General features: G+C 33.3%; 2 protein-coding genes across 13 annotated transcripts in view; one reads left to right on the forward strand and one right to left on the reverse strand.

Annotated features, from left to right (window-relative positions):
• Positions 1 to 95: 95 nt before the first annotated feature.
• Positions 96 to 22,309, reverse strand: LOC106133956 (calaxin). Of its 2 annotated transcripts, XM_060953565.1 has the most exons (6): positions 22,223 to 22,309; positions 7,588 to 7,657; positions 6,889 to 7,069; positions 4,225 to 4,335; positions 2,959 to 3,140; positions 96 to 364 (listed from the first exon to the last, which is right to left on the reverse strand). In XM_060953565.1, the coding sequence occupies exons 2-6, from the start codon at positions 7,650 to 7,652 to the stop codon at positions 361 to 363; spliced, it is 543 nt and encodes a 180-aa protein (XP_060809548.1). In that variant the 5' UTR covers positions 7,653 to 7,657; positions 22,223 to 22,309; the 3' UTR covers positions 96 to 360. The 2 variants fall into 2 exon arrangements, with proteins under 2 accessions (XP_060809548.1, XP_013189318.1); XM_013333864.2 differs by lacking the exon at positions 22,223 to 22,309 and adding an exon at positions 9,306 to 9,449 and having other exon boundaries at positions 96 to 3,140.
• The window catches only part of LOC106133955 (calcitonin gene-related peptide type 1 receptor), a 31,048-nt gene continuing 20,107 nt past the window's right edge, over positions 12,382 to 23,322 (forward strand). The window contains exons 1-3 of one of the 11 annotated variants that reach the window (XM_060953563.1): positions 12,668 to 19,599; positions 19,761 to 19,875; positions 22,369 to 22,586. In XM_060953563.1, the coding sequence (XP_060809546.1) occupies positions 22,448 to 22,586 (139 nt within the window). In that variant the 5' untranslated portion in view covers positions 12,668 to 19,599; positions 19,761 to 19,875; positions 22,369 to 22,447. Of the gene's footprint in view, positions 12,644 to 12,667; positions 19,600 to 19,638; positions 19,876 to 22,000; positions 22,587 to 23,322 lie in introns of those variants that run through there. The other 10 variants (XM_060953555.1, XM_013333862.2, XM_060953557.1 and 7 more) reach the window with 10 other exon arrangements.

A 23,322-nucleotide genomic window follows, 5' to 3' on the forward strand; every position in this document is an offset into this window, starting at 1 on the left:
TATCATGTTTCTTGTACCAAACACAAAAATTTTTGTTACATTTAACACAATATAAAATTACTACGCGAGAGAATTTACTAGGGTATACGCACAAATTTAAAAATTATCAAAATGATACAACAATATTCACCATATCTACCACAACAAGCATAAATGTTTGCATTTTAAAATGAATTATTATTTACCTACTGAAGCCTTTGTAGTTTCCCTGAAGTATTTTCCTCACAGTTCACCTGGCATAATACTTTCAAAGCTTTCAATGTCAGGAGCAACATCGACCCGTATAAGAGCATTAGAAAGTTCCTGTCCAGTTTTGTGGAACCTTTTAAACAAGGTTAAAACTTGCATTTTCACCCGTGCTTACCTGGGAAACAGTAAAAATAAACATTAGTCAAGCTAAGCTGCATTAACTAACTCCGCTTTATTCGTTGGATGCTACGAATAATATCTATATACTAAACGTGGTTACAACAATAGCAACAGATTATTGATATAAATCTAGAGCATGCGGTCCAGTTCAGATGTATACAGTACATGAAACAGTTAATCGGATGTATTTTGGACAACACGTCTATACTGGCCTAAAATACACACACCCGATTAAATATATATAAGCGCGCGTCGCTGACTGATATCAGTTGTGCAGTTTTGTTAGATATTTGAAAAATATTTCAATACACCTTTGTTGTAGGCTTTTATGAATGATGTTTGAAATATTCCGATTTAAATGGAAAGAATTGCGTTTTACAAACTGATAAACTTTAAGCACACCCATAGCGGCGTGCATTAAAGCAGCCATGCTTATTCAAGGATATTTTAATAGACGCAATGCACTTGTCCATTTTTTATAGATTTTTGTAATGCCGAATAAAAGCGATTTGAAGTATGTGTGTCTAAACATTTTTAGCAAGGAATGTTCAGACAGCAGATGAAATATGTTTTATGGACTTAACACCTACTGATTGTAGATATAATTAAATTATTCCCTCCTTTTACTCCCAATCGTTAGTTCACAAATTAAACGTTCGATTTACAAAATTTATAGTGGTTTTTTTTATGACTCAGTTTTGTGCGGTGTCCTTTGTAAATTAACACATTATATATGTACCTTTGTATGCCTTTCGGGAAAAAAGTACAAAAGAAGAACATTTAGAAACAAACATAAGGTACTTCGTTTTATACTATGTGGTAATATTTTCCTTTCTATGTGAGCTGTGCAGCACAATAGTAAAAGTTATAAGCTCTAAATTATGAATTCAATTGAAAAGCTGCGTGCTAACGATCGATGCAGCTCCTGACATTGAAAACAAATGCAACTCGATTTATTTCATTTTAAATAGGTTTAGTATTCATAAAATGATAAATAACAGATAAACGATTTTTATTTGTTGTTAACCCGGCTTAGCTTCTGTGGAGATTCTAAGAATTCCGTTCATCTTGATTTCCTTTGCTGATTGCAAGTTCTTATTACTAGGTAAGTAAATGTTGGTTAACATAATCTATCTCTATATATATATAAAATTGTGTTGTGACACAATGACACATTTCTTCAACTAATGTGTTTAGAGGAAGAAAGTATGTAGCTTAATGTGTAATTAATCTTCGGACTCACTGAATCGTTATCAATATTTTATCACCTTAATATGATATTAAATAACGGAATAGAATAATATAATATTACATCTACACATCCAAAGTCGCGGGCACCAGACAGGCAAAACTAACCTCCGAAACCACTAAATCGAATTTATTCAAATTATTTAAATAATAAACTTAAAATGTAAGATATTTTTTTGCATGTAAGGTATTTTTCTATCTAACTGAAGTCATTTGGATTACAATTAAAATTACGCTGGGTTTAAATCAAAGACCTTGACATATAAATAAAACATACATGAACTGACTGTTTATGTTTATCCGAACTAACATTAAAGGCACTTCCCTCTAGAGTACTTTATCTAATTCTACGACCGAACTCGCCTTACGCAAACACCATCCAACCAAACTAATTTCAAATCGAGACTTGGTCGTAATTGAGAGGTACAAGTTTTCATGAGGAACGCTGAAATTGAACTGTGAGAAGGTCAGAGCAATTAATATACAAGACTTAAAAAAGCATGATGCACAGTGTTATATCACCGAGTTAGTTAATAAGAATTTGTAAATGGTTATATAATATAAGTTTTTATTGCTAACCTACGCTTTTACTAAGCAGAAAAACTGATGCATATTCAAGCAGTGGATACGTATTCATGATTCAATACAGTTTAGGTTCCCCTATAAGGTTTTGGAGGTCAGACGAGAGAAACTATTTGTAAAATCCTAACTCCAAGGTCATTGTAGTGGTGGACTACCATATAAGTGAGAAGGAATTACTATAAAAAGTGACGCGAGGAGCTGAAATATATAATACACAGCCTTAATCTCAGAACAATTTTTTTTATCTCACGTGTTTTTCACAAAAGAAATGCTTTACTATCATTCTAATCAATCATAAAAGAAGATCGATCATGTTGGGATCTAATGTGAAAACTAGTCATCACGTCAGGACACGACACGTCACGACACATCAGACAAATATAAATCCACCTTGAATCCACCTTTAAAATGCATTGGTGAAATAAATACTGTAAATTGCCAACTAGATGGCGTTACTTTAAGCAAGCTCGTCATTTCAAATTCTATTTATATTTATGTAAATGTTATGCTTAATCAAATCAAAAACGAATTTCCCATCAATTTTTTTATAGATAAAGAATATGTGTGAAAACCGTAATTGGTAATATTTTTTTAAATACATAATAACACAATGATTTATTCATAGATCCTATTGATTCGGATTTATACATACAACCAAGAGATTTACATAGTGTACATTTATTATTTGGGAGGTATAAAAAAGAAAATTATTAGATTTAAAAAAATTGTGACGACATAATTTTTTCGACGGGTCTTTACATCTTGCCCCATGCAGGACACCAGGTAGCAATAAAGGAATACACTGCCGGTCGCTCGGGCAGGCAGTACCCGAGCGCCTCCAGCAAAGATGGCGTCTTCACCACACAGTCATGGAAGTCCTTGAAATTGATCACACCGTCCAGATCCAAGTCCATACGCTTCAGCATTATGTCTACGAGCTCCTGTGAAGATAAAAATAGCAATTTTACGTACTTTGTTTTATTAGTTACGAATTCATACAATAATAACATTATTACGGTGTAAAGCATGTAACATAATTATGTGTTGTCTTAAGTAATCAACAGCATTCCTTGATTGTCCAATGCAAAACTAGATTCCTGACCGTTATTAGATCGGTTTTGGCTTTCCGAAATCTCGATACAAATAATGAATTTTTATTATTGCCGAGATTCAATTATACGTAGTTCTTCCCAATTGTAAAGAATACTTCGTTTTCACAAATTATATTAGACAACAGTAAGTAAGGTATAAAAGCAACAATAATGAACTGCTGCCGCCATCTGTGATTCTATGTTTCAGTACGCAAGTAAGTTTTCAGCACGGCTATGAGAAGCAGTTTGGGAATCCGTTACTCTCGGTAACCTTCAAAGTTTAAACTAAAACATTTTACAGTTAAGCCAAAGATGGCATAAATTTGAACGCTAACAAAACTTTTCATCTGTATAAACAAGACATAGTACACAAGATAAAATATTTATATATTCCCACGTTAAGTTTTCTGTTCTATAACTTATTTTATTTTGTTGGATACATAAATATATCTACGTAAAAAATATCACCACCAAACGAAACGTATCGTACAAAGTCTCAGGAGTCTTATATTATTTAAACTGTAGAATACCGGAACCAATCAAAGTACGGAAATTCTGGATATAAAAATATTGCATTTTCAAACGCAACATTTTTAGGACTTCCGATTTTTAACCTCCATTTTCAGAATATGAGGATTCCTATTTCAGTAAAAGAAAAAAGTCTTTGCGAGTTCAGATTTTAATTTTTAATATCAACCAAGCGAAAGTCATTGTACATTCAAATTCAATTAAAGTTTATTGAAAATTAATTCCCTCTTAATCTTTAAAACAATAATGATTAAGGAACTTGGTATCGAACTTTCTTTTGTTCACGAAGCTATTATAAAAACAGTATACCTTGGTATTTCATCTGCAAGATTTAGGCCACGACCTGTTCGCATCAAGGTAGAATATTTGACTTGAGTGAAATATTTTATTCAAACCATTGTCAGACCTTTACAGCTTCTTCGACGTCATCATCTCTGGACGCCTTTGCCAGACTCTTTTTCATCAACTGGTACATAGTCTCTCTCCGTAACGATCCCTCTCCCAATAGATCATAACACTGCAAATGTTCAAAGACATGGTCAGTGCTCATTATTACATCCTTGAAGTTTGACAAAACAGTATAGAAAGTACATTTTAAGGGCCCTGGCGGGCACAACATTTAGGCGGAATGATAAACATATCGATAAAGTATATATTTTTTTTGTTTATATTATAACATTTTCATGAAAATCAGTTTATTTTCTAAGAAGTCATAAATTTCCTCAAACTCGAAAGGGTAAATAGTCCTCCGTAACCAACTTATACGACCAAACAATATAATGAACTATGTACGCATAATCGATACTTGCACAATCTTCGAATTGTACACATAACAAGATCAGAATGTGTTATTTTCGCAAAGATAATATTATTTTCATTAATCGTATTATTCCGGGCAGTTCCCGGAGTTCCTTTGTGATTAAAATGCTGCCAATTAAATACGCCTATCGCTGTGATCGAAATAAACAACTTTTGTTGTTTCGCAATTTGCTCAAATGTCGACTACTGAAGTTGGTTGATTTATGTTGTGACTAGCTGCAATGAATGTAATCACGAGAGCGTTTATTGTGATAATTATACGTAAACAATTAAGTATATATAATTAAGTATGAATTTCTATTCGAATGTGCTAGTTTAAAAAATATATGATTTAAGTCTACCTGACGATCGGAGATCTAAAGTTCACCTCAGATTTTCACTACGACCAAAAGTGGGAGTGTTCAAAAGTACAGTGAAACTTGATTCTTGGCATAACATTCACTTTAACAATGTAAAGCTTTCTTTGCGACGATTTTCCTTACTGCAAGAGCATCATTTTAACTACTTATTTCAGAAAAGTTTCATTGATACAAGACCACAATGGGACAGCTTCGGTTTGAGATAAATTAAGGAAATGAATGGCAGAAATTAAACCGTGTCAGTTTACGTTAACAAATGAATAAAAACCTTTCTTGTGGGCCTCATCAATTTCTCGGGAAGATTAGATGAATTACGGACGACAAACTGAGTATTAAATTGCCTTAAACGACGTTCCTTAAAAAAACCTTCCGCAGGATAATGCCTTAAAGGCCCGTTGCAATTCTTAAAATATATACATATATTATGTAATAAATCTTCCAAAATATCACTAAATTGTACTTTTAAGAGGTAGGGTACCGAAATATTATTATATTTCAAGGTTACCTATATTATTTTATGTCAAAACCATGACTTAACTTTGTTAATATCTAATGTTTCCCAAGATCATGGAGGTCAGACAGAAGTCAAATCATAGTCATAGGTATACCCCGGGCTTCTCTCAAGGACACAATTGGGACAAATGTCAAATGGATGATGTAGGTTATAATTAGGTACTATTTCCTGCCATTAATTACACAGCGATATAAGGGCACAATATTACACACGGGGTCGTGGATTTTAATAACCAAGGCATTTTGTGAGGAGTTTGGGAAGCAAGTTGGAGTGACTTTCCATGCTGGTTTTATTGAAGCATCACATACTCGTAAGCTTCCAAAAAGTTTACAACGTAATTTCCGTAGGGAAATAATAGTAGGGGAGCCCATGAGGGGATTTTGGGATTTACTAAAGCGCGGCAGATTAATATACAGGTGGATACCTTGTACCCTATTAAGTACTCCCACCGTATATGAGCCTTCTAGGTCACCCGTCAAGGATAAAGGATCAGTTTAGTAAAAAAAAATTAATCATCAAAAATTCTAGAGCGCATCAGATTAAGATAAGGTGGGGTAGTTACATGCTAAAACGTGTATAGGTATTTCACTAATCTGACAATTTAAGAGTGACTTAAGGAAGGATAAGGGGAAAAAAACATTTCCTAAACATTCTCGAGCGTAGCTAATTTATTTATTTATTTTGAAGGGAATAATTCTAAGATTACGAAAAATATATAATATGAGAATTTCCAGCCGAAGTAACAAAAATTCATCAAGAAAGTTTAAAGCGTGCAGGTACGTGATGTCTTTATTCCCCTCTCCGCGTTTCTATTCCTCTCTCACTCTATATGTAATAACATAACAGAACCATATCGAAACCAGAGTGGGGACGGAGTGAGAGAATACTCTCACTCCATCTCCACTCTGGTTTCGATGATTAAAAAAATACTCTAAAATATTTATTTTTTGGAATATACTTAAAAAACATGTACTTTCATTTGCATGCTACATATTTCCTCGAGCTTTCAAAAATTAAGTTCAATGTTTAAGAAAAAAACATACATACATACATATGGTCACATCTACATCCCTTGCGGGGTAGACAGAGCCAACAGTCTAGAAAAGACTGAATGGCCACGTTCAGCTATTAAGCTTAATGATAGAATTGAGATTCAAATAGTGACAGTTTACTTACCCATCGCCAAGTGTATATGTTTAAGAAAGAAGATGTCAATAGCAAAGTACTTTTATAAGAATAGTTGCAAATCTAAGATAAAAAATATTCTATATGCGTCTTAAAAAATTTCACTTAAAATTTAATAAATTTAACTAACTTCCCGCTTACAAAATTGCAAGCAAAAAAATTCAATCTATTAATGAAAAGTAAAAGTGCTGACCGTAAAAGCGTAAGTGATACGTTCCTCCAGGTCACCGCGGAGGTACAGCGACATAGCCTTGGCGAATGTGGCCATAGTGACGTAGGGAGAAGTGCCCCTATCCAGGGCAACCATCACACGCTCCATCATGTAGGCGTCCGTCATCCCCAGGCCGGTATGGAGGACGTCTCTAAAGTGGCCCCTTGAAATCAAGTGTGCGAATTAATCATGGGAATGGTCTTAACATATTTTTCTATTCTTTACAGGTGCCTCAAAAAATCACGATTAAAATTATTCCTAATGAAGTGATGATATGAATGCTGCTAATGCTGTATGCATTGCATAAAATAAAAGAAAAAGGTGAGTATACCTCTTCATTCGTCATGCTTGACTTAATAAAAAAAAAGGAAGATAAATCCCGGGGATATTCCTGTATTTAGTAAAAAAAGAAATCGCAGCAGTCAAAAACACCAAGACTGAGCAATACTTGGGACAAATCCAATATTTATATAGAAGCCTTTATCTTGGCAACCAATCTTAACTAATACTTTTCCAATCTCAAATTTCGTTTAAACCTTTCTACTTTTGATCTTATATTGTAGATTGATTCTGTAGGTATATATGTGACAGAATTAAATAATATTGATACCTGCAACTAACCTTAAAGCAGGCTAAAAAGGACAGTTCCAGTTATACGGTCTGTTTAAAAGTATTCATTACCTAGCAATTAAGTCTGAAGCTGACGGTTTCTCATCGCGTTTCTGTATTTTGAAAAATATCACCATTATTTCTGAAACAATGTTCATAATTTTACACTCGGTTAGCGTCTATTGCTTCAATCTTCGTTCATTACTTATTTGCTTAAAACCGCATCAACTAGATAAATTAATTTCGCAACAATATTAATTAATATTATTGCTAACTGCTTAGTATAAACATAAAGTACAAAGTAAATATACTGAAAGTCAATTTATAGGAAAGGTATACCGGTTTAACTTTTTAAATTGTTTTTATTTTATAGATGAGATCTGATTTTTTGCACAAATTTTAGTGTTGACGTATAATATATAACTGGCTATTCTGAATAAATAATTTCAAGTAAAAAAATTGTCAGTTTGCTGCGCCAGTGAAATAAATCCCCTTGACTGATAATGAACTCATAAATGACTCCCAGAAAAAAAAACTATTTGATTTATAGGAGTGATATTTATGTATCTTTCTCTCACACAGAGTCGTGTTACCTGAAAGACAGAGCTACTCGTAAATGCGATAAAAGGCACCTTTTGTACGAGTACATCAATTAATTCCCAGACCTTATTTTAAAAAGCTATTACGTGACTAACATTAATTTAGTAGGTATTAGAATATGAATGGCTTATAACTTCATACTATAGAGGAAATTTCAATCTCGTTATTTCCGATTGACTATATAAATTTTTTGGTAAATCTAAGTGTTTGATGTTAAAGTAAATAGTTGCCGAATACCGTCATGTCGTACATTCCATAGGGATTCTATATAGAGTGGCAAATACCTTAGGGATCCTTTGTGATGTGAAGAAGAGTGCATTTATAAGACAGATAAAACCCAATATAAACGGGAAAAGATGCCTGCAAAAACTTATGAAACATAATATGTATGTATTTTGTGACATGATTATTACGTTATACGTTATACCTGTTATTAAACCAATTGTACTTACTTTATTTATACACCTAACTAAAATACAGGAAAAGATTTAAATTTTCTTAATTGTAAATTACTGAAATTCATTTCATTTCTTTAATTTTGAAAAGATATTTTATGAGCTTACTTCTATTACTTTAATATTCATTAAGAATAGAACCTCCTTCTTGTGAATGTCGCAAGGTATTTAAGAAAAAAAGTAGTACAACTATAATGCAGACTGGATTAGGTTCCGCTGATACCAAGGTTACAGAGGTCAAACGGAGTCGCTTTTTGAATGACTTTACACTTCACTTCACTTCACCCCGGGGAGGAGGCAACAAGGAAAATGCAAGGAGAGCATGGAGGAGAGTGGCCTCTATAGAATGTTCATGTCCAAAAACCAGCACATTGCAAAAGGATTTTTTAATTCAAACTTTAATGCTATATATACGCGGTGCATAGAAACTACAAGTAATGAACGTGGAGGCACAGGTTCATATCCTACCTAGGCCATGTTCCATAACTTCTTTCTGAATTCTGTATTGTTCTGTATTGCTGCTTGAGTGCTAACCTACGCTCTTACGATAAGGGAAAACTTATTGGTATTAAGGAGCACCCCAGGCTTCTATCCAGAGAGGTGAGAATGTAGCCGAGTCTAACGCCAAGAGGAAGATGATACAGGCGAATAATACAAAGGGCAGACTTATTGCTAACAGCTACATTACTCGCCAATCGACCGTTCTGATAGAAAACTATGAAATTTTATACATACGTTCTAATTCGTCAAATGTGAAATGTGTGTCTTTTTGTATCTCCATCCACATGGCCCCATGTTTCTTGCGGAATCTGATCTCCTCCATGGGGTCCAGTGCAGAGTCCAAAGATGCCGACATCTTGACTTATTATTTTTAACCAATTTCTCAAAAATCTATAGAGGTAATTACATGTATTTTGCTTTGAATGAATAATTACGTAATTTGGTGAATAACTATTATATTTAGATGGTTGAGATATTGTGAAGTTTATTGACACATATCAAATACTGACATTCTTAAGCACGATTAGGACTCATTTATTATTAAGTGGATACTCTAAAGTAGGACTGTGAGTTTGGACCTCAGGCTCATTAATCACGTAAGATTTTCCTAAAAATCTAAACCCGCAACTTCGCCCGCGCGAATTCAGCGCCAAATTCAGCAGTAGACTACACGTTTTTTGCAAATCCTACGGGAACTATAGTTTTTACCGGAATGAAAGATATGTCCGTCTCCAGAATCCTTACAAAATATAAGCCAAATTTCAAAAAGATTTATTCAGTAGATAAGTACTTAGCGAGTAAAGAGAATACAAACAAACAAACTTACTTTCGCATTTATAATATTAGTTGGGATGGTGTCTGATGTTAAGTCGTAGTCAGAAAGAGTAACTTATATTTAGTTCCTTATTTCCGCTGTACGATTTGACATCACTATCAATTGACCGCAACAAAAATTTTATTGGCTACGCTAACCAAAATGTTGAAGTGCTTACCGAATTTAAAAAAAATCCCAGGTCACTGTAATAATTTGATTCCCAACAATGAAACAACATAAATACAAAAGTCTTTCAATATGTCTGCAACGCGTGCACGGCTAAATTGCTGGATCGATTTTTATGAAAATTTATATTGATATTAGTTGTGAGTTTTTTTATTTGTTTCTATTCATATAATCAAATAAACATGACATTTGTTCTATTTGGAACATGGTTTATCAGCCTTTGCAAACTGTTGGCTATGTCTACCTCGCAAAGGCTATAGACGTGATTGTATGTATGTATAAATTTAAATCACTGTAATTTTGATTTGTACAATCAGGGGTCATGTTATTCTGAAGGTGACTGTACATCTCAATCTAACTCTTCAAAGTTTTAATATTAACGAATATTTACGAATTCTTTTTTAGAGGATGATTCATCTATAAAACTGAAAATCAATCAACAGCATTCAATTTTAATAATTTGTTATACCCGGGCCATTTCCATGGTGCGTGATTGAAGTCGTAAACAGACTAAAATGAAAGAGATTGAAATTGCACGTATCGTACTTGCCAATTTTATCCATCGACACTAATAATAAAAAAAATATTTTTTGTTGTAGTGTTTATCTTACCACCTAGGATACGACCAACCTTCTAGTAACTAAGCACTTCTTATGTAATATTATGTGAAGAAAAAATAAACGATTTATACATTTGTTTGTGATTAATAAATTCAAATACCTACAACGTATTTAGATGATTAACGGCCTTTAAATTTCCACGAGAGCGATTATAGTATTGTTTATGTATAACTATATGCCGTCTGGTTCTCGGCACCAATAGAAAAAAGAATAGGACCACTCCATCTCTTTCCCATGGATGTCTTAGAGATATACTTATATACTTGGGATTCCTATTTTAGGCGATGGGCTTGCACCCTTTCTCTATTTGAATCTCAATTCTATCATTAAGCCAAGCGGCTGGGCGTGGCCTTTCAGTCTTTTGATGACTGTTGGCTCTGTCTACCCTGCAAGGGTATATGGGTATATAACCTTGCAGGGTGCCTTTACGGGTCTAAAATCACGTCTATATGTGATGATATGTTATTATGTTTATATATTTGAAAAAAATATTTGCTGACCCAGTAATGGGAAGATATAGATATACATAGGTGTAGCTTAGAAATTACAATAGAGATAAAATTATTCTATAAATCTTTTAAGTAATATCAAATGGCAGTTTATAATATGATATTGAATAAGTATTGATTTCAGAGATATTTAATTGTTAGGAATTTTTATTTTACTTAGTATGGAACACAAAGGAATGTTTCTGAGTGAAGTCATCTAATCTCCCTATCAAATCTTCCAAAATATTTTTCAACATACCACTTTCATGCTGTCATTAGTAGAACCATAGGTTTAAAGCCAAAGCTTAAGAAAATACCTGAAATGAGTAAAAATGAGAGAAAATTTATAATATAAGGTACGTACATTACTTTCTTTTACCTGATATAGTAAAACAAGGGTTAGGGTGTCTCTGAGTTAATTGGTTAAGTTTCGTACTCGAAGTATCTTCGACGAGTTTGGTACAGTCAACAAATTACTACACAGTTCATCAAGTAAGATAAAGCCACAGAGCCCAGAACGTCAGGCCAGCTATAACAGGTGGAGATTTCAGCATTCTGTGGTGAATTGGAATTATAAAGATAGAATTGGTGTTGTCAATTCGAAATGTACTTAACATAAATATAAATGTACTCATTATAGTCTCTGTTGCATTCATTTTCTTATTTTTTCTTCTTGTTCTTCTCATTACTTAACTCATGTAGTTGTAGGCTTGTCTTTTCCTATATAAACTCCCTTTTAGTAAAAATATTACAGTGGTTTCTCCATTTGCCTTCGCTATCGGCATTTCGTAGCATTATTGTTACAATTTTAATATAATATCTATCTATTTTTCGTATATAATTATGTAGTTTTCTCTTCAACTTCTCGCTATGCCAATAAGCATAAAGATAGATTGGCAAAAGTCGCGGTCTGAAACTGTTTAGTATTACATACGTTCTGAAGTCATAATGGGTCAGGTCGGCGAACCTTAATACACGTAAGTGCACTCTCATAGGTATAATTTAACAAGAGATACATCTTGAGTAATGTTAAAACAAAAAGATTTCAAAAAGATAAAAAGGCATAATTTAAGAAGAGAATGCCCCGATAAGGGTGCAATAAAAATTATATGGGCTCAACGATGATAGAAAAGTTGAGAAAATATGAAATGCGCGACAGCCCTGGAGTTGAGAGTTTCGGAGGCCAGTCTGCTTTCCGCCGTCAGCCCGTGCGTGCCGGCGCGGCGCTCGTCTCTCGCGGGCGTCTGTGGACGTGAACTTGTGTTCAAAATTCAAAATTAATGTTAACACAAATTCAAGATAACAGAAGTTACAAAAAAATTTTTTAATTACTTTTAAAAATATAATTTCATATGTATATAATGTATTTAAGTTTATGATCACATTAATGACGATTATAATTGAAAGAACTTTTTCTAATTCGTTGTTAAATCTGTTCAAATGAAACGGCGATCAAGTGTTAAAGTATACCTGAATATATTTATTATAATTGGAAACACAGTTAAAATTAAAAGAGAAGTCTATTAGACGATTTAGGAAATACTGCTGTTTGGTATAAAAATGTTGATGTTTTAAATGCACATGTTGGCGAATGGCTGAGCGAATATTTTATTTAAGAGATTCCCCTACAATCCGCTTATCACCTACAACCCGCTAATGTATGCATTTATATATATTATACGTTCTTCTGCCACATCACTTACTTTATATTTTTGGTATTTAATTCAAATAAGGAGTGGTCTGCGAATTTAAAGATTTATATTGATTTGCACAAAAATCGTGACCTCAATAAAGATGTTATATATATTCCCCCAAATTTGCAAAGTATGTTACGCAAACTCAAACATGATCTTTTATATGTAGCCGTTTAATCCACCACATATGAAAATTTAATTCTTTTTTTTCTAGTTCAGATTAAACAAATATTACCATTTAAAACAAAAACAATACAAATCCTAAACACAAAAAGGAAAGGTACCTCGTGGTGATAAGAACAAAATACGCCACTCCGCGCTCATTACAGTTTGTTCAGGATCAAAAACAGAGTTTGTACTTATAAATAAACCTGATATCGTTTTTCCATTACGCTGATTTAAATATAATAACTAAATAAATAGGCTTACAAAATAAAATAAACATTAATGGGTTTTCAATCAACCTGCAATTATAAAAGCTAATAGACGGAAAGAAATTAGTTACATTACATTATGTTTAGTTTTGATATTTAACATATATATGAAACTATCAAGCCACTAAAATTAAAATAGGGCAGTATTTTTTTTTCATGTACGTATGTATTATGTTTTATATGAATTGTTGCTGGCTGGTTTTTTGTTCAAAAAAGAACACGAGCCTTTTGTAAAAAATAAAACCATCTAGAGCAAACCGCGAAAAGCTATTGCGGCGCGCTCTGTAGTCGTACCTACAGGAATTTTTGTGATGTTTAGACCTTTGTGGTTTTAGTTCCATATGGTCGCTCCCAATCCACCAGACTTTAAAACAGGATAATTTTAGATTTAGGTAACTAAATTTCCCCATGTTACCCGTACGAGAAAAGCTTAAATAGAAACATGATGTAATATTTACTCTAAAACACACAACAGGAGAAGGCAGAACCTACATCTTTTCACTTACTGCAATCTCTGCATACTTCTTTCGCTTTATTCATAACTCTTTTCATGCAATCTCGATGGTTTCGGATAGCTTCTGTTAGCTTAACTATCCGCCGTTTTTTTAAAGAAGACAAACAATTCTAATATGACACTAATCTAGAGCTTTCTTTGTACTTGCCGTGCTTTGTAAATAGACCTTCAAAGATTTAACACGGTAAATAAGAACAAACACGAAACCGACTTGTTACGACAAAAGAAAATTAAAATGAATGAGGAAGCGTTATACCTACTTAGAGCCATAAAAGACGTTTGAGCGGCTTCCCATCTGACCCCAACTTGACTTTTTGTATACGAAAATTAAAACATTTAGTAGCTTTAGAAAAAAAATATTGTTATACGACCTCATTGATTTTGATGAATTATATCAAACTTATCTATTTATATATTTACGTACATCAAGGAAAAAATAAAAAGAACTTTAACTTAAGAAAAATTCAGTACAAGGGCACTACTTATTTCTAAAGAAAATTCTTCCAGTAGGCCCGACTAGCATTTGCCTGCGACTTCGCTTGCACATTGTGACACACACCGAACGTTACAGTTATATAACATATTAAAGATTCTTGGTGGTCATGGCTAGGGCATAAATTATGAAGTCTCTACCTACCTTATCCAGGAGAGATAGATATAATGAGACATTAAAAATCCTAATAAAACTCGTTCCACCAAATCCAGTCCCAGTTGTTCTTGAATAAAATGAGATTTCCTGCCGTAACTTCAATAATACAATTACCTACCCGGCTTTATTCCCAATAGTCTACAAAACAAAACGTTAGAATTTTGATTGTATTTTTTCCTTATCTTTTTCCAGACTTATCATATCAGCCATTTTGCTAGTTCTTTTTTATACACTTATAAATATATGAATCACCTTAAATCTAATTTAAATAACCATGAATCTTGTTACAATTTACACCTACAGTACTTACTCGTGACTAGCATTTTCCACAAATCTTTCTAAATAATGATATTGAGAAATATTTGTGACGTGTGTGAACACGTCTCATTCTCATGTTAATATGTTTTATACATTATCCTATAAGGTCGTTGATGCAAGGCCAGGCTCACGGATTTAATGTGAAATTAGATGATTAGGGGAGTTTCAGGAAAGGGAGAGAAATCTCGTGCCCACTTAGAGGTTTGGGTAGACAGATTGGGTAATTTATTTTTGCTTTTATATTTTAACATTTGCGCGCGAACTTTTCGATATAATAAACTGGAGTGCGCCCGCGGCTAGGCGCGCGCAACGAGAACTTATGTATAGTATGTTAAATTTCATGGAGATCGATTTATGGGTTTTGTCGTGAAAGACACACAAAAAAACACATATAATGTTTATGGTATAAAAGTACGCTACGAACCAACCGTACATTTTGATATGACATAATTTCGATGTTTAGAAAAAAAAAAAACGATACAAATTTTGAATAGTGACAAACAGCAAGTCGCAATTTAGAAGACGGTGGGAAGCAAATGACTTATACGTTAATTTATCAACAAACAAAAATACTAATATCTACGAGTGAAAGCATAAGGAAAACTCATAATAAAACCTGTCCGCATGTGATGATCGATTCATCAACATAAACTAAGAAATAAACAAACTTGTTACAAATATGCCTATGTTTATTATATACATCAAGCATATCGCCTTTACACATAAATCTAGCTAGACCGTGGAGGTGTATGATTTTACATGCCCATATAAGTTGCAAAATGCTTACCAATAGACATATTTTGATATACGGTATGGAGGGAAAACATCGAGAGAAAACCTGCACATTCAGGCAACTGAGTGTGCAAACATATGATCTAATACTGGTTAGGTTCCGCAGCAAAAAGGTTACGGAGGTCAAATGGGAGTCGCTTCGTGTAAAAGCCTGACTCTCACAATCCGGGATCAATGGTCAAGGGCTTATCCCTGGCTCTTCTCCAGAGTGGTGAGGATACAACCGGAACTAAAGCCAGTAAGAAGAAGAAGACATATGGTACCTTTTGTAACAGACCCAACAAACTGCATCCACCCCACCCTGTTTTCTGCTTGTTTGAAGGTACCAGGGAGTCCAGTTATCCCATCCACCGTATCGGGCTAGGTGATCGGCCTTCAGGTTTTTTGTCTATTTTACCCACCACTAATAGTTTGCCAAGGGATGTGGCCCAAGTAGGTGAGAACTTGCTGGTGGAGAATCTGATTTAAATTTTTGATTGGTCACTTAGATGTATCGGGCGTCAAGTATTTTTCTGGCGGTATCTAGCTAATACTATGTCTTTAACATTGATAAATATTTTAGTATCAGTACCAAATAAGAGTAATTAGCCAAGCCCTGCTTTCACAGCATGCGTAGGTGTAAACCTCAACAATCATCACTGTGATTTATTAAACAGATAATAGAAATAACAGAAAACAGTGTGACCAAATATCTCTTATACTATAATTTTCATAGTTATCGATCTTTTGCTGTTGTGTCTTCACACCTACCTAAGTGACCTAAGTAATAGAAATAATGTTAAAATTCAAATTTATTTTTCATAATATGAGTACAACCAGTTGTTAAACTTATATAACAGATCATCATATAAACCCTTTCGGATATTGCAATCATTATAAAGAAGTCTAGGCATACTACTCGTATGAAACTAAATTATACCTATAGTTATTATATTATGTTAATATGCAATAATTCCTTTTATCTCAAATATACATATCGTCTAATTCAAAAGGAGATGTTTTGAACTTACTTTAAGCTAAATCACTGAACGTAATTATAGGTTATTATTGTTCGTACCTCACGTACCTGTATCACTATTTCATTTATCATTTATTTTATAGATAGGTAATGTTGGTGTAGTAGTTCGAATCATTATTTTAGTTCTTTTTCCAATAAGGAATAACCGTCACCACACCCTGTACAGTTTATTCAAAAGTTTGATGTTTGGCAAATAAAACCCACCCACTTATTTATACAACCCCCTGGCTTTCTTGGCTCGTAGCATTTCGTGGATGTTTAATTAAACGTGAACAATGTTATGAGAACAGTTGTAGCAATTATTAATAAAGAGTTTTCATTAACTCCATTTGGGAGGGCAGTTAATTAGTTTAGAAAGTAATAGTTTCTTGAAAGTTCCTTTTTCATGAGAGTCAAGTATTAGTTCCGTGCTCTATCTTTGCCAATCACAATGCTCTACGGAGTGAATCACGGACGCTAGTAAAATATTTTTGATAGAAAAAATAATACATATGCCTTGTCAAAGTTTGTAAATAAATTTAGCTTTAAAACTCTGTCTCACTATAAGAGATGTGTGTACTTTATATATGATTTGCTTATGCTTTAATGTGCAGGTCATCTCCTTACACAATCACAAAAAAACATCTTAATATTTAACTAGCTTTCGCCAGCTACTACGCCCGCCTATTCCATACTATGTTGGTATGTAAAATTCATGGATATCCATTCAGTGGTTTCACTCTTAAGAGCTAACAAAAAAACTTACTTTCATATTTATAATAATAGTTGGCATACCTACGAGCTGTGGAACGGTAAGAGAACACTCGTACTAAATGCTCTTTGTGACGCCATGATGATAGTGTCACAAATAAATTATATTTATAACACCTTAAAAATATTAGATATATCGATCTTTAAAAATATAAACGATTTCTTACAAAAAATTGCATTTACCTAATTTACTTATCTTACCTCTTTGTACCTATTGCATACGTTTGTTACATTTGATAGTTCTGTGAAAAGCTTGCTTCCTACTAATCCAGGCTTAAACTACAAACTCTACTTGACCGTTTTCCACAACAAGTACCGACATTTGAAAAGTAAATTCATGATAAATTACATTTTTATTCCTTGATCTTTCTTATATTTATACAATTGCTCTAATAAGAAACTGTATAACTGCCTCATAGCAATTGGAATAATAGAATTCTACATGTGTAATGTACTTGCACTCAGAACTCCATGAACTTAACATTCTTGGATGTTGTTTTCAACGAGTGAACTATTTTAAGGTAAAATCCGAGAATTCGACTGGGAATACTGCATAATGAGAGAAAGAGATAAACTTAAAAAGCTTAAAATGCTAAATACTTGTACCCTGAGGGTAAAGAATTAATTTATTTTTCTGATTACTAATTCTGTCTGCATGCTTAATATTTGCCTTTTATTATTTTGCTAAAACAAGACAAGTATTGTCAACAAGCACTGGCGGCTACTCCTACATGTCTATATCTTATTGCGAACAATATTTTTTTTCCTTTATTTGTATGTGTTGACGGCATTAGCACATTTATCCTGCTTTCCCCAAGCTTTTGCAGTCCATTTTATTATCTTCGGGGCCTAGGGGATATTGCGGTATATCTATTCTTACAATATTTAGTTGTGATTTATTTGACTTTCTCCTCGGGAATCTTTACTTGTGATAATATGTTACAAAAAGTAGGAAATATGTTTTTATTTACTCTTTATGAGAAAGAGTGCTGAGTAATTTGGTATAAATTACACGATTTACATCTAGGTGAACCAGAGGTACAACAAGTCAACTGTGGAACACCTAGGGCACCCACTTTGGTGTACGGGTCAGAAAAGGTTTTATATAATGTGGCGGTATACGAATGTAACTTAAAAATAAATATTAATATAAAAGTAACATACATACATACCTATTTTACTGTCAAAAAATTCCTACGTTGGCTTTTATCAAACTCTAGACACATATCTATACTAATATTATAAACTTGATAAGTTTGTTTGTTTGTTTGTTTGAACGCGCTAATCTCAGGAACTACTGGTTCGAATTGAAAAAATCTTTTTGTGTTGAATAGACCATTTATCGAGGAAGGCTTTAAGCTATATAACATCACGCTGCAACTATTAGGAGCGAAGAATAATGGAAAATTTGAAAAAAACGGCGGAAATTATCTATCCTTGAAGGCTTCAATGATGCCCAAAATAACTATTCCACGTGGACGAAGTCGCGGGCACAGCTAGTATATAAATAATATTTTTTAATAACGTAAACAAGTTCAACAATATGTTCCCCAAGTTAAACCCATCGATCGTTGGGAAAATATTGCTATTAAATGCGGAATTGCTTCAACCTTTGAAATATTTCGATATGGTTGTAATTACCATAACTTTCTCAAATTTATCTTTATGTAGACGATCTGCCAATTTTAAGGCGAAATGAACTGAAGCCAATTGACAGTTGATGTAATACCAGAAAATATAAATGACGGTTCGGTTATTTTAGTGAGGTTCCCTAAGAAAAAAGTATTATTAACTATGTAGGAAAAGTTATCGGCCACTATAGTCCGACTGAATTTAAAGTATCTTATCTAAGAAAGAAGACAGGCTGTTTGTAGACGTTTGTTTTCCCTAATGTTGACGATATTCATACTGTTTATATAACTCATGTTGAAATGATTCTTCCTGAACCTAAGCCTCCAACACTTTGTACTTCTAGAATATGAAAACTTTTCACCTTTTCAGTAAATTTTTCTAATTTTACTGTTCAATAGTTTTTATTATCTTGTTAATTAACAACTTTTTGCAGTGCTAATCAGCACCAAAGATTAAAAATTTGTTTCTAAATTTAAGATAACTAATTTTCGTAGAAAATGAAAAGACGTTTTTAGTCAAACGTCCTTTCATATTTGCTAGTGTAACTAAAAATGCACTACAAAATGAGAAATTATCAATTCGGGATTTTATGCAATTCGACAAAGAGTCACGAAGGAAGGTAATGTAGATAATAATCAAGTAATTTGTTCCTTTTATGTAATTATTTTGACTATTTAATAACTTTATAATTTATAAAATACCATATCGTTGTTGGCGATATCACAAATCAATCTCTTCATAATATTTCGCTCGATCGGATTTATTTATTTTCGGTACTAGTGGTATTATGTTTGCGACGGGGACAATAATGCATACAATGTGGGCAAAAACCAACTGAAGTGAACTTAATTATTTTGACAAATTATCTGATTCCGGATTTTTCTGTTGTCTTTTCGTAAGTATACAACTTTTTGTGATATTATTGTATAGGTAAGTGCTCATTCGTTACACAGATAAAGATAGTTGATATTAATAAATCTACAATCAAATTTAAGGTAAATACATGTAGGCAACCTTCTTGTACGCCATAGCAACGGTTGTTACTTAGATTAAAAATGTCAGAGATATAATTTTTATTGTAAAATATTTTTATTGTAAAATATTTTTATTTTATGTTCAATAATATAGTAATTTTAAATTGATTATTTATCTCCTCTTTTCTCCTTCTATCTTCTGTAGGAATAACTAATTTTGTGACTATACTTCCTTCAATACTCTCATAACATAACATAAAATCACGCCTCTTTCCCGGAGAGGTAGGCAGAGACTACATCATTCCACTTGCCACGATCTCTACAAACTTCCTTCGCTTCATCCACATTCATAACTCTCTTCATGCAAGCTCGGCGGTTTCGGGTACTCTTGACCTGACCCTTTACCAGGACGTCCTTAATTTGATCAAGATACGTTCGTCTAGGTCTTCCCACTCCGACCTTTCCCTCCACACTCTCCTTGTATATCTGCTTAGTCAACCTGCTTTCACTCATTCTCTTCTCATGACCAAACCATCTTAACATACCCTTTTCTATTCCTGTAACTACATCTACTCTCACATCACAATATTTCCTTATCACGCTGTTCCTTATCCGGTCATTCAATTTCACACCCGTCATACTCCTTAACGCTCTCATTTCCACTGCATTTATTCTGCTTTCGTGCTTCTTTTGCCATACCCAACTTTCACTCCCATACATTAATGTCGGGACCAACACACCCCTATGCACAGCCAGACGAGATTTTGGATAGTTTCTGACTGCTCATAAAGGCATGCAAAGCTCCATTGACCATGTTCCCCGCGTTCACTCTCCTTTCAATATCACAATCACACTTCCATTACATGCTGTCATTTCTTTCTCCATTTCAAAAACCAGTATTTTAGTTTTACTTACGTTCACACTCATTCCTTTCTCTTTCAAAGCTTCATGCATACAGTTTACGATGGTAAACTGGTTACAGGTGATGACCTGTAACTCTTCCGCTGATGACGCCAGTATAACCTGATCATTGGCATAGAGCAGACATTTGACGAGTAACTCTACTCTCAATGATTTAAATATTAAACTTTATGTCATGATCATCAGCTGCTACGTATTTTCCGACAAAGTTTTGAAAGTTCGTTTACAATTATCTAACTAGTTAACCCTTCATACCCATACAATATAACGGGGGAACCCTGCCTACTCGTTCCAGCCGGAGCTATCGTTACCTTGATCAGCGCGGCATACAACTGTCCATCCTGCCTTTTGTTGATACCCTACAAAGTAACGTGTGACAAAGTCATACTTCAGTCGCAACAGGCTTTGTTCAAGGTATGCATGAACACAGATAATATGGTCTGGTTGACGTTGCAGTTAAATACAAATAGTAATTTCATGCAATAGGGACGCCTTGAATTTAAGCACCACGATCGAAACTATTCCTTTTTTCATATTTCAATATTCTGCCTAATAGCAAAATTCATAGGTCCATACATATAATCACATCTTTATCCCTAACGGGGTAGGCAGATTCAACAGTCTTGCAAAGACCATGTTAAGTAAATAATATTCTTAAGAACTGATTCAGGGTGAAAGATTTGCATTTTCTCTACTTTTTGGCATACAATGAAATACGTACAAAATTTTAAAGACTGGGAGTCGTGACTTCGACAATAAAATTTTGCTTGTTTAATCCAAGGAAAAGAAATTCAGTTGATATTTAAATTTTCTTAAATATTAATGTCATCTCTAAAAAGTACTTACCTACTCGTATTACAATTCAGAAACTTGCTCGTTTTATTTTAAAACTAATCTGAAAGAAGATTAGAAGCCGTATCGTTTAAAGGAGCCAATCCAAGCTTGTTCTAAACTCACAAGTAAAGTGTCTGACTTTTATTACAAAAATCAACTTTTAAAGTGAAAATATAGACAAAATTAGAGAACACTATGAGTTTTAGTGTGGCTTCAAAGTTGGTCGTGTTTTTGACAGTTTCATAGCGAAGCCGACACAGCTGTTCACTTTGTATTCCGTCGACTATTTCTTGTGAAGCCCTTCCTAAAAATAAAACTTTTCATGTTCAATAATAAATGAAATGACTATTTTAAATTATTACAATTCATTAATATTTTTTTTTCTTATGATAAGTTTTTGTTATTTTTATAAAAACCAGTGTTTAGAAGAATATGTGGGATAACGTCAAATCCGAACTGGCACAACGCCGATTAAAGCAAAATTGTAATAACCCTTTCAAAAAAAATACTAACCTTTACTGATGTATTTTATTTCTGTTCCTCTTTGTTATCTAATCGCCACAAGAAGACTTGCCGCACATGTAAAATATGTTATTGAAATCATATTGACTATAACCATCGTATCTTACATATATAAAGATAAATTTACTTTATCTCAGTGAATCTAAAATAAAAGATATAGTGTCTGCAAAAATCAATTATGTTTTAATAAATTGTTTGTATAAATTAGTGATTAATATGCAAAATTCAACTCGTATTTTGGACTTGTCTACGGACCCTAAGTTGCAACTGTTGAACAGACTTATAAAGGAGTGCTTCAAAGAGAATGTTACTCACAACAGGCTACTAACTTCAAAACTCCCTAAGGACATTTTAGGTAAGTAACACATTCACCTTTTGTATCTATCGTTCCCTTTTACTACTGACACAAATTCTTTAGAAAACTACTTATAACCCCACAAAAAATAGCCCTTAATTTCCGATGGGGAAAATAAAATAATATTAAATAGTTTTCTTCCTATTCCGGCCATTAAGATGATAATACAAATCTCAGTGCTGCTAATGTATTGCAATCTATATCCCTTGGTACTTTAAACAATTAAAACAAATGAACGAATTAATATCTACAGACGAAGAAATAAATGCTCTTATAACAATTTAATTGATCCACTTAAAGAGTGGCTTCGTCATATATGAATTCCCGCAGCGACGGTATATTCGAGACAAAGGACCAAGCTTGCCTCCAAATTATTTCAACCCCGCATTTAGGTACGAGTTTTAAATGAATGACACGAGAGGTACGCGACCACAAAATGCGCTTAAAGGGTTGAATCACCACTTTAAAGGATATGTTGGTTTTGTACGAATGTAATCCCAGCATTATATTGGATAGTTTGGTATATTTCATCAGTATCACTTTACAAAGAACTAATCGATTCAGCATAAGATAGTGATTATTTATTACTAAAGAAAATGTGCTTTTTACCATCATTGCAATATAACACAATGAGTTTTAAGAAGGAATAATAATAATAGATCAAATTTATATAAAAATGGTTTTATTACCGATGACTGACAACTGTTCGTTTATTTTCTAATAAGAAAACGCCTAC

Source organism: Amyelois transitella, chromosome Z (assembly GCF_032362555.1).
Source record: "Amyelois transitella isolate CPQ chromosome Z, ilAmyTran1.1, whole genome shotgun sequence".
NCBI classification, from domain to species: Eukaryota; Metazoa; Arthropoda; class Insecta; order Lepidoptera; family Pyralidae; genus Amyelois; species Amyelois transitella.

Bases quoted from the DNA above. Each gene is read 5' to 3' on its own strand.
- LOC106133956 (XM_013333864.2), bottom strand. From the start codon at position 9,426: ATGTCGGCATCTTTGGACTCTGCACTGGACCCCATGGAGGAGATCAGA. The intron at 7,070-7,587 runs GTAATGAATACT...CTTGATTTCAAG, and splicing joins GCTTCAGACTTAATTGCTAG to GGGCCACTTTAGAGACGTCC. The intron at 3,141-4,224 runs GTCTGACAATGG...TTATCTTCACAG, and splicing joins ACGTCGAAGAAGCTGTAAAG to GAGCTCGTAGACATAATGCT.